A 12,478-nucleotide genomic window follows, 5' to 3' on the forward strand; every position below is an offset into this window, starting at 1 on the left:
AGGATGTTCTGAATTTGGTTTGTGACATCCTCAACCCTGGCACCAGGGAGGCAACAGACCATCCTTGCGTCTCGTCAGCCGCCACAGAATCTCCAGTCCGCCCCTCGGACAATGGAGTCACCCACCACTATGGCTCTGCCCGACGTTGGTCTGGCCGGTCGAGTCCCATCTCTAGGATTGGAGCCACCGACGAATCCGCCACTCGGACTGGAAGCTTCGTCTCCCCCCGACAGCTCCCAAGAGGGCATACCTGTTGTCATTAGGCACAGCCACCTGGGTCTCCTGCACTCCACGGTTACCACCCTATCTCTCAATCACACACCTTCATTCTAACTGTATCCTGGGCGTGACGACCTCACTGCAGGTCCTGTCCTGGAAACTCTCATTATCCTGGATGGCCCTGAGGTCATCCAGTGGCTTCTCCAGTGCCCCAACACGGCTCTTCAGGAGCTGAACCTGGACCACTTGCCACCGTTGTAGCAGCCAGAGGCACCATCTCCCTGGTCTCCCACATTCTGCAAGCATCACACTGAATCATCTTACCGTCATGTGTTCACCGCATCCAGTCCTCTCCAGCTTTTTCCATATTCTCCTCAGCCTCCTCGCCGAAGATTCTCGAGCCAAAGACTCGTATTTTTCTTACAAGGCACTTCTCTCGACAAGGCGCCCCCCGACAGCAAACCGTGCTTATATTAACATAAATTGCACAATTTGCCACTTAACCAATTAACCAAATGCGAATTGAATTCCTCAGCTAATCACCCAACTCCCTCCTGCCGCTCCCGAGCTTGAAGGAATGCGATCCAAAATGTCACCTATTCCTTTCATCCAGAGATGCTTCCTGACCCACTCTTACTCCAGCACTTGTGTCTATCTTTGGTATCAACCAGCATCTGCAGTTCTTTTATGCACAGGAGAGAAAACAAGGTCTAAATAGCAGAGGAGGTGGGGAGAGGACAATATGTGGAAGTACGGACAGATCTATAATGGGGGGAATGTGGTACCCATAGAATTGACACCTGAAACATTGACACCTGAAACTGTGTTTCTCTCTCCATCTCCAGCCAGATCTGCTGAGTACTTGAAGCATTTTCTCAACATTTGACTGGGCATTGGGGCTGAGATCCCATCAATCATACCTTCATTGATTTCAGAGGACAATCAGTGGTAAATTAAGCAAATAGTTTAATTTAACGTTTTTAGTTTGGAGATAGTGCCAAAACAGGCCCTTCGGCCCACTGAGTCTGTGCAGACTAGCAATCGCCGTACACCAGCACTATCTTCCACACATTAGGGACTGAAGCCAATTAACCTACAAACCTGTATGTCTTTGGAGTGAAATCGGAGAACCCGGAGAAACACCCACACGTTCACCGGGAGAACGTACAAACTTCGTACAGACAGCATCCGTAGTCAGGATCAAAACTGAGTCTCTGGCGCTGTAAGGCAGCAAGTCTACCGCTGCACCACCATGCCGCTTGTAGTAAGAGTAATTATTTTTAAAGTATTGAGCTTTATGTAAATGGTTCCCATATTACATTTTGTCATTGTTTCAATTGTGTAAGAAGGATCTGCAGATGCTGGTTTACACTGAAGATCAACGTCAAATGCTGGAGTAACTCAGCGGGACATCTGTGGAGAGAAGGAACAGGAAACCTTACTTGAGACTGGGGGCTCAGTCTGAAGAAGGGTCTCGACCTGGAACGTCACCTATCCTATTTCTCCAGCGGTGCTGCCCGACCCTCTGGGTTACTCCAGCATTTTGTGTCTATCTTTAATTGTTTTAATTATTTTAAAATTATATTTACCTCTATTTTAAAACGAGAGCGAAACGTGTCAGCGATAGACAGCCTGGCAGAAGCTTTGCTTTCCCCTGACATAGTTGTAGGGTGGACGTTTGTATCTGCATTTATTAAAATGTGAATAAAAACATTGAAAATAGGTGCAGGAGTAGGCCATTCAGCCCTTCGAGTCAGCACCGCCATTCAATATGATCATGGCTGATCATCCAAAATCCGTACCCCGTCCTGCATTCTTCCCACCCATGTCCCTTGATTCCGATAGCCCTGAGAGCTATATCTAACTATTTTGAATACATCAATAGTGTGAGCATTAATCAATTTTATTGCCCTATTACAGCCTTTAAAACATTTTTTTGTCTACCTTTTAGGTTCTTATGTCTGGGCACAAAATAGTCATTGCTTCGGACACAATAGACAGTACGCCGTTATTTAGTTACTCTGGATTGTTATCTGTGTCAGCTACGTTGGTGAGGAACTGGGCTGTCATATTCCTTGGAGCAGAAGATGGACGATTGATTAAGGTAAAAAAAACTATATCTGGCCATAAAGCCCTTCTTAAAGTTGCTCACTACTCTTTTTAGATGGACGTACACTTTGTTTTCAAAAATGCTTTCACTTATCTGCTGTTCTGACATGGATCAGTTTGAATAATTTCAGATCAAATGTGTACATGTTACTTGGAAATAATGAGCTGATCTCAGGTGTCGGATGTGCAGATATGCATTGCCCAGCTGGGTTACGCAAAGTCTTTGTTCAGAACTGCTGTAGATTTGGGAGGAACAACAGCAGCAACAGATTAGCAAGAGATACGACTGATTGGCTCTAGCCCAAGTGGGAGGAGAGGGGTGGAAACAGTTGAAAACTGAGGAATTTGCTCTGTAAATTGGTAAATCAGGCAATTTATCAGTCAATTTAAGCAGGACAGCTCTTTGCGAGCGGCAGTGAGTGAAGTGCCCTGTGAGTAAAGTGTGAGTCTTTGGCTCGAGAGTCTTCGGAGAGGAGACCACGCAATACGCTTGAGAGGTAGAGACCAAAGAAGGAGATGTCAGGCAAGCTGATTCAGTGTGATGCTTGCAGTATGTGGGAGGTCAAGGACACCGCTGGTGCCTCTGGCTGCTACAAATGCGAAAAATGCATCCAGGTGGAGCTCCTGAAGGGCCGTGTTGGGGAACTGGAGAAGCAAGTGGATGACCTCCGGTTCGTACGAGAAACGGAGTCGTTCCTCGACAAGTCCTACAGTACGATTGTTACACCTAAGGTACTGGAAGAGAGAAGGTGGGAGACAGTGAGAAAGGGAGGGAAGCATGGAATGCCAACGTCCCCGGGTGATGTACCTCTTGTAAACAGGTTCATCCGCTTAGAAGCTGTTGGGACAGAAGACGTGAGCGGCGGACTGGCCTGTGATGTGAATAGGGCTGTTGAGCCAAAACCAAAAAGGCCTAAGGCAGGCAAGGCCATTGTAGTGGGAGACTCCATCGTGAGAGGTACGGACAGGGGTTTCTGCGGCAACAGACGGGATGCGAGGATGGTGTGCTGCCTTCCCGGTGCCAGGATCCAGGATGTCACGGACAGAGTGCAGAAAATCCTCAAGGGCGAAGGTGAACATCCGGAAGTGGTAGTGCATGTCGGCACAAACGATGTCGGAAAGAAGGGGATGAATATTCTGCAGCGTGACTTTAGAGAGCTCGGAAAAATGTTGAAAAGCAGGACCTCCAAGGTTGTTATCTCCGGTTTGCTTCCAGTTCCCCGTGCTGACGAGAGCAGGAACAGGGAGATACGGGACCTGAATGTGTGGCTGAGGAACTGGTGCACGGGGCAGGGATTTAGATTCTTAGATCACTGGGATCTGTTTTGGGGTAAGGGGGAACTGTACAAAAGGGACGGATTGCATCTTAGCAGGTGTGGGACCAGCATTCTGGCAGGCAGGTTTGCCACTGCTACACGGGTGGCTTTAAACTGAATAAGGGGGGTGGGGTGTTGAATGGGACAGTGGAGGATGGGGTTAAAGGGAAAGGGTTTCTTAAATGTGTGAGCGTAGAGACCGAAGGGTGTAAAATGAGGGTAGAAGAAATAGGTAGCAAGGTGAAAAGTAAAAGTGGCAGGCAGACAAAACCAGGGCAAAAATCAAAAAGGGCCACTTTTCAACATAATTGTATAAGGGGTAAGAGTGTTGTAAAAACAAGCCTGAAGGCTTTGTGTCTCAATGCAAGGAGCATTCGTAATAAGGTGGATGAGTTGAATGTGCAGATAGCTATTAATGACTATGATATAGTTGGGATCACGGGGACATGGCTCCAGGGTGACCAAGGCTGGGAGCTGAACATCCAGGGATATTCAATATTCAGGAGGGATTGACAGAAAGGAAAAGGAGGTGGGGTAGCGTTACTGATTAGAGAGGGGATTAATGCAATGGAAAGGAAGGACATTAGTTTGGAGGATGTGGAATCGGTATGGGTAGAGCTGCAAAACACTAAGGGGCAGAAAACGCTGGTGGGTGTTGTGTACAGGCCACCTAACAGTAGTAGTGAAGTTGGAGATGGTATCAAACAGGAAATTAGAAATGCGTGCGACAAAGGCAAAACGGTTATAATAGGTGACTTCAATCTACATATAGATTGGGTGAATCAAATTGGCAGGGGTGCTGAGGAAGAGGATTTCTTGGAATGTATGCGGGATAGTTATCTAAATCAACATGTAGAGGAACCAACGAGAGAGCAGGCTATTTTAGACTGGGTATTGAGTAATGAGGAAGGGTTAGTTGGCAATCTTGTTGTACGTGCCCCCTTGGGTAAGAGTGACCATAATATGGTTGAGTTCTTCATTAGGATGGAGAGTAACATTGTTAATTCAGAAACAATGGTTCTGAACTTAAAGAAAGGTAACTTTGAGGGTATGAGACGTGAATTGGCCAAGATTGACTGGCAATTAATTCTAAAAGGGTTGACGGTGGATATGCAATGGAAGACATTTAAAGACTGCATGGATGAACTACAAAAATTGTTCATCCCAGTTTGGCAAAAGAATAAATCAGGGAAGGTAGTACATCCATGGATGACAAGGGAAATCAGGGATAGTATCAAAGCGAAGGATGATGCGTACAAATTAGCCAGAAAAAGCAGCATACCAGAGGACTGGGAGAAATTCAAAGACCAGCAGAGGAGGACAAAGGGCTTAATTAGGAAAGGAAAAATAGATTATGAAAGAAAACTGGCAGGGAACATAAAAACTGACTGCAAAAGTTTTTATAGATATGTGAAAAGAAAGAGATTAGTTAAAACAAATGTAGGTCCCTTGCAGTCAGAAACAGGTGAGTTGATCATGGGGAACAAGGATATGGCGGACCAATTGAATAACTACTTTGGTTCCGTCTTCACTAAGGAAGACATAAATAATTTGCCGGAAATAGCAGGGGACCGCGGGTCAAAGGAGTTGGAGGAATTGAGTGAAATCCAGGTTAGCCGGGAAGTGGTGTTGGGTAAATTGAATGGATTAAAGGCCGATAAATCCCCAGGGCCAGATAGGCTGCATCCCAGAGTACTTAAGGAAGTAGCTCCTGAAATAGTGGATGCATTAGTAATAATCTTTCAAAACTCTTTAGATTCTGGAGTAGTTCCTGAAGATTGGCGGGTAGCAAACGTAACCCCACTTTTTAAGAAGGGAGGGAGAGAGAAAATGGGGAATTACAGACCAGTTAGTCTAACATCGGTAGTGGGGAAACTGCTAGTCAGTTATTAAAGATGGGATAGCAGCACATTTGGAAAGTGGTGAAATCATTGGACAAAGTCAGCATGGATTTACGAAAGGTAAATCATGTCTGACGAATCTTATAGAATTTTTCGAGGATGTAACTAGTAGCGTGGATAGGGGAGAACCAGTGGATGTGGTGTATCTGGACTTCCAGAAAGCTTTCGACAAGGTCCCACATAAGAGATTAGTATACAAACTTAAAGCACAAGGCATTGGGGGTTCAGTATTGATGTGGATAGAGAACTGGCTGGCAAACAGGAAGCAAAGAGTAGGAGTAAACGGGTCCTTTTCACAATGGCAGGCAGTGACTAGTGGGGTACCCCAAGGCTCAGTACTGGGACCCCAGCTATTTACAATATATATTAATGATCTGGATGAGGGAATTGAAGGCAATATCTCCAAGTATGCGGATGACACTAAGCTGGGGGGCAGTGTTAGCTGTGAGGAGGATGCTAGGAGACTGCAGGGTGACTTGGAGAGGCTGGGTGAGTGGGCAAATGTTTGGCAGATGCAGTATAATGTGGATAAATGTGAGGTTATCCATTTTGGTGGCAAAAACAGGAAAGCAGACTATTATCTAAATGGTGGCCGATTGGGAAAGGGGGAGATGCAGCGAGACCTGGGTGTCATGATACACCAGTCATTGAAGGTAGGCATGCAGGTGCAGCAGGCAGTAAAGAAAGCGAATGGTATGTTAGCTTTCATTGCAAAAGGATTTGAGTATAGGAGCAGAGAGGTTCTACTGCAGTTGTACAGGGTCTTGGTGAGACCACACCTGGAGTATTGCGTACAGTTTTGGTCTCCAAATCTGAGGAAGGACATTATTGCCATAGAGGGAGTGCAGAGACGGTTCACCAGACTGATTCCTGGGATGTCAGGACTGTCTTATGAAGAAAGACTGGATAGACTTGGTTTATACTCTCTAGAATTTAGAAGATTGAGAGGGGATGTTATAGAAACTTACAAAATTCTTAAGGGGTTGGACAGGCTAGATGCAGGAAGATTGTTCCCGATGTTAGGGAAGTCCAGGATAAGGGGTCACAGCTTAAGGATAAGTGGGAAATCCTTTAAAACCGAGATGAGAAGAACTTTTTTCACGCAGAGAGTGGTGAATCTCTGGAACTCTCTGCCACAGAGGGTAGTTGAGGCCAGTTCGTTGGGCTATATTTAAGAGGGAGTTAGATGTGGCCCTTGTGGCTAAGGGGATCAGGGGGTATGGAGAGAAGGCAGGTACGGGATACTGAGTTGGATGATCAGCCATGATCATATTGAATGGCGGTGCAGGCTCGAAGGGCCGAATGGCCTACTCCTGCACCTAATTTCTATGTTTCTATGTTACTGTTGTCAGTGGAGTAGTGTCTGCTGGCAGATGCTGGTTTGCACCGAAGATAGATACAAAAAGCTGGAGTAACTCAGTGGGACAGACAACGTCTCTGGAGAAAAGGAATAGGTAACATTTCGGGTCGGGACTTTTCTTCAGACCAGGGGAAAGAGAAATGAGAGACATAGAAGGGACATAGAACAAACAAATGAAAGATATGCATAAAGCAACGATGATCAAGGAAAAGTGGAGCCAACAAGGATCCATTGTTGGCTGTGGGCTAGGTGATAATGAGTTATAGACAGTGAAACTCAACAGGATGACAGTGAAACAAGTATGACAACTGGGATGAGGGAGGGACGGACAGGGAAAGGATGCAAGGGTTCCTTTCTTTCGATTATCTACTGGAAATAGGCCGATCCCTGGAGTTTAAAGTCTGCAGTTTTTGCCCCATTAATGAATAGTCCACGGGGAAAGTTTATTGGAGTTATCATATCAGCACGTCATGTTCCTGGAAAAACTGTTGGATTTGATGATACGGTACAGAGAGAGGCCAATAATGATGTTGGCTGCTGAAGCCACCTTGTCAGATGTGCAGAAAAGCTTCTTTTAGTATAAATTGATTTAGACTTCAGGGATGCAGCGCAGAAACAGGCCCTTCGTTCCACCGAGACTGTCATGGGGAGAACGTACAAACTCCGTACAGACAGCTCCCGTAGTTAGGATTGAACCCGGGTCTCTGGTGCTGTAAGGCAGCAACTCAGCTGTTGCGCCACCGTGCCACCATGATGTGTTAGTATTTGTGATTTCTCACTAATGTTAACGAAGCAACTGAGAGGGCAGCGATTCTTTGCCACCGTCTTTCCTAGCACATGGAACCTTCCTCCTAACAAGGTTCTACCGCTGCACCAACCGTGCCGCCCACTGCTTTCTGGTGTAATGCACCCCAGCTCTGTCCCACACCTGCCTTTTGCCAGTTTCCTGGTTTATTTGAAATTGACCTGACTTGGCACTGGATCAGCTGACTGATCGCTGGAAGGACTCAGCGGGTCAAGCAGCATTTGTCTCGGCAAAAAGCTATAAATTGACATTTTGAGTTGAGACCCTGGATTAGGGCTAGGCTTGGCACTCGTCCTGAGTACAGAGAGCAGACCTTCTGTGGTGCAATCCACCAGAGGTATCTTACTGGTATAACCATTGTAGTAGATGGCGGTTCACAGGTCGATGGCTGAGAATCTAGTCCTATTGCACAATGCCGACCAGTGTTACAGAGGGTTGTAAGTTTGCCACACTTTACAGACTCAAGCACATAGAAACATAGAAAATAGGTGCCATTTGGCCCTTCGAGCCTACACCGACATATGATCATGGCTGATCATCCAACTCAGTATCCTGTACCTGCCTTCTCTCCATATCCCCTGATCCCTTTAGCCACAAGGGCCCCATCTAACTCCCTCTTAAATATAGCCAATGAACTGGCCTCAACTACCTTCTGTGGCAAGAGAATTCCGGAGATTCACCAATCTATGTGTGAAAAATGTGTTTCTCATCTCGGTCCTAAAAGACTTTCCCCTTATCCTTAAACTGTGACCCCTTGTTCTGGACTTCCATCGGGAACAAACACATGATCCAAGATGAACTATGATATCGGTTTAGTTTAGTTTAGTTTAGTTTAGAGATAGTCACGTTGAGTCAAAAGAGTTTATTGTCATGTCCCAGATAGGAAAATGAAATTCTTGCTTGCTGCAGCAGAACAGAATATTGTAGACATAAATACAGAACAGATCAGTGTGTCCATATACCATAGAATAGAAAGATTAAACGAGAACTTATCGTTTGAAGTTTGATCTTTATTTTATGAGGTTGGAGTGAGAGACTACGTGAAGAACCCGCCAGCCCGCATACGCGCCAATCTTCAAAGCAACTGTATGAAATCACAGACCACTTGCACCAAATTAAACTATAGAAAGATTAATAGTCAGATTAAACGAGAACTTACCAGTTTGATGTTTGATCTTTATTTTATGAGGAGTTACGATGAGCGATTACATGAAGAAGACCGCCAGTCCGCATGCGTGTCAATCTTCAAAGCAGTGGTGTGAAATCACAGACAACAGTAGTTGAAGTGAAATAGTAAGATTAGAGAAGACTAGAACTACCGGATGACCTTAATGATACGAGGGTTGGTAGCGGAGGGCACGTAATCACTCATCGTAACTCCTCATAAAATAAAGATCAAACTTCAAACTGGTAAGTTCTCATTTAATCTTACTATTTTACTTCGGCGTCACGTGAGTGATTCTGTGAAGATTTCAAAGCTCTGTAATTTCATGCCATGAGACCAAGTCCACACAACCACAACTGCTTCATTGGCAGATAAGGGAAAGATTCATAATGAATAAATAATAATAATAATAGTAACACCTCTCCGAGAGGAAACTATACAACCAAACCTAAAATAGAGTTGGCAAATACCCCCGGTCTGGCAATGGGTTATTATAAAATGTTTGGAAAGTTTGTTCGTTTGACCATCCTGCAGCCACTAGGATGTGGTCCAGCGGAACGTACACAACCCTTGCTGCTGATGTTGTAACAGCCCTGGTGGAGTGAGATTTGAAAATATCAGAATCTACTCCTGTATAAGCCAAACCCCGTTTTAACCACCTGGAGATGGTCTGAACTGATACCTTCTTATAAAGTTTTTTGTAACTAACAATCATTGCTAGATCAGAGCTTCTAAGGCTCTTGGTGTCCTTGACGTATTGTTGTATATGCGTGACCTCACATAACCGAAGGTCCTGGGGTATGCCATGAAAACTAGTTAGCGACCTGACGCCCCCTGGTCTGCTTAACTAGATCATAAACATAAAATATTATACTATTTGCAGATGTAACCATCCTGTCTAATCGCAATTATGTAGTGACTGAACCCGTTATACTGAGACCAGCGCCATAAGAATAACTACCTTATGAGAACCAGACCAAAGCTAAGGATATAACTGGAGCCCACTGGTGACATAGTGTTAACGCAACAGCAATATCCCTTACTGCCCTGTACTTGTCCTGGGAGAACTTGTGTTAAAGATATCCTTTATAAACTCAATATCAGAGGGTGAAATCCGACAGAGCGGGTCCCGTTCGCTGCAGCAAATATGATGGGAAGGCACGTTGGGCACAGTTAAAGGCCCTATAACTCAATTTATTGTCAAAGACCCATTTGAAAATGAATTGCAAGATGTCAGTAATCTGTACCATATTAAATGTAACATTAACATTTAAACAAAACACTTCCCATCTCCTGAAGAGGAAATGTACTGCTTTTTTGGTGCTCTCCCTGCACTCTGCAGTGAGCACATACATGGATCGGTCTGACAACCCGAGCCATAGGAGCAGTCTACTCAGAATCTGCAAGTCAATAAATTGGTTTTATCATGCAGAGGCTGGTTTCCCGAGCCACAGGCTGAACCAGCAATGCTTTACGTTTAGAATTACCGTATAAGGTTGTATTATAATTCCCGCCAAATGCGAGAACCATGGCTGCATAGGCCAGTCAGACAGAACGAAAAACTAAAGTGGGACCTTGCTGACTTTATTGCAAGACCCGACTGGGCGAGGCAAAATGGAGGAAGACATAAATTCATAAAATACTTTGTGATCCAACAGCCATTCTGTGATGTCATTGATTGTACACGATGATACCCCAGTGCCAAACGAGATTAGGTAAATTATTACTTGATACTTTGACTTGATTGTACCCATGTGACTAACATATGCCACTACCATAGTGTATCAACTTGATGTTGAGCATGCAAATTATGCATATTCGCTCAATAACTCTTTAACCCATAGAATTCACCTAGTGTCTATAGATAGTTGATACCAATAACTGAAGAATTGGTAAGTCATGCAAATCTCCTCCATCTCCGAACTAAAGATGACATTCGTAATTTTCCACCTAAGAGCACTTAGCACCAGTAATATAACTGAAATTTTACTGACTAAACTACTGGAGCAATGCTGAATACTGTTCGTCCATCATTGTGATTTTGGTAGCTTCATCTGGTAATAGCATAGGTCTGTCATAATGACCTACATGACACTTGAGAGGTTGCTACTTTGCACGATGTAAGTTCCCCCACTTGCACAGCTGAATCACAGCTACTATATTGCCCATTACGCTTGATGAATAGAAGGCTGCTTTATCACAACAAGGTTGTTACAGGCTTCTATTAACTCCAATCTCTTGCTCCAGGGCAGAGTCGAAGACTAATTACTAGTTAAAGGTAAATCCCAATGAACAACATATCTATTTGGGATCAACTTAAATTTAACTGGATGGATGAGGAACCCCAATTTCTCAAATATAGTTTGAGGCTGAAACAGTTGATTTTTTAGCAAAATACAGTGTTAGAATATCATCCAGACAAGACCTAACCAGTGTTTTTTGAACTCTGAGCAGCCCAAGCACTGATTTTAGTAATTTGGTAAATAACCTTGGAGCTGGTTAGCCCATTTTGCAATGCTTTAACTGTTATCATTGCCCCATCCAGATAAATTTCAAATGTCTCCGGTGATCCCTGTGAATGTTATCTTAGAGATCAATGCATGCCATAAAGATCCTATGAAAATCAGTTGTTAGTCAGTAACGAAGTTTCCTATTCAGAAATGTTTATACTGCACATGCAAATTAAACGACATTCTCCATCTTTCACAATGGACAGGCCACGACGGCCATGATTCCATGCCTGCCTCGAACGACAACTTTGGCCCGATTTCCGAGCCTGTCTTGAAAGACAATCCTGGCCATAATTCTGAGCTTGCCTCGAAAGACAACTCTAGCCATAATTCTGAGCTTGCCTCGAAAGACAACTCTAACCATAATACTGAGCCTGCCTCGAAAGACACCTCTGGCCATATTTCTGAGCCTGTCTTGACAGGTAATCCTGGCCAAAATGCTGAAACTGCCTCATAAGACAATTCTGGCCCCAATTCCAAGCATGCTTGGAATCCTTGTATTGTGCAGTTTTACATGGTTAGATGCCGATAAGAAGATGGCAATGCCTTAACCTTTTGTGTGTTGTAAGGCCACTAGAGACCCTTCCACCCTTATCAAGAGGAGTACTTACCTTCTCTCCTTTCACACAACACATAAACTAATCAAATATTATCATTAGTACAAAAACAAGTGTAAATATTACCAACTTGTAAGTGGTCCACTTACCCCATGTTTCGGAAGTGCCAGCCCCACATACCTGCATGGTTACCTTGGTTGTAGAGTAAGACTGGTAGGGTGCGTGGAACCTCTGCTCAGCTTTCACGCTGCCACCGGCTTCAGTGAACCGCTTACTGCCAATGGAGGCGTGGGGTGTGTTGTCGCTGCAACGATGAAGCTTTTGCTCGTCGTTGGTACCTTAATTGGTCCGACAGCTTTGCTTCCTCATCCAGGTTTTACCTGTTGAATAGGTCTTACCTGAAGAGAAGACTTGGTGGCTGGCCTCTAATATCCCCCTGATAGCGCTGTTCACTGCCGGCACTTATAGCGTGAGGGGAACACTGGCCCCTTCCGGGTATTCTGCCAATGGCTGGTACTCTTCTGGCAGCAACACCT

General features: G+C 44.7%; 1 protein-coding gene and 1 non-coding gene across 2 annotated transcripts in view; one reads left to right on the forward strand and one right to left on the reverse strand.

Moving 5' to 3' along the window:
- LOC129693968 (plexin-D1-like) overlaps positions 1-12,478 on the forward strand; it is a 105,445-nt gene that overhangs the window by 24,368 nt on the left and 68,599 nt on the right. The window contains exon 2 of the mRNA XM_055630690.1: positions 2,171-2,323. Within this exon, the coding sequence (XP_055486665.1) occupies positions 2,171-2,323 (153 nt within the window). The remainder of the gene's footprint in view (positions 1-2,170; positions 2,324-12,478) is intronic.
- LOC129693969 (U6atac minor spliceosomal RNA) lies at positions 11,892-12,018 on the reverse strand. The gene has a single exon (XR_008722938.1). It is a non-coding gene; the product is annotated as a U6atac minor spliceosomal RNA (small nuclear RNA).

This window comes from Leucoraja erinacea, unplaced genomic scaffold (genome assembly GCF_028641065.1).
Source record: "Leucoraja erinacea ecotype New England unplaced genomic scaffold, Leri_hhj_1 Leri_507S, whole genome shotgun sequence".
Taxonomy (NCBI): domain Eukaryota; kingdom Metazoa; phylum Chordata; class Chondrichthyes; order Rajiformes; family Rajidae; genus Leucoraja; species Leucoraja erinaceus.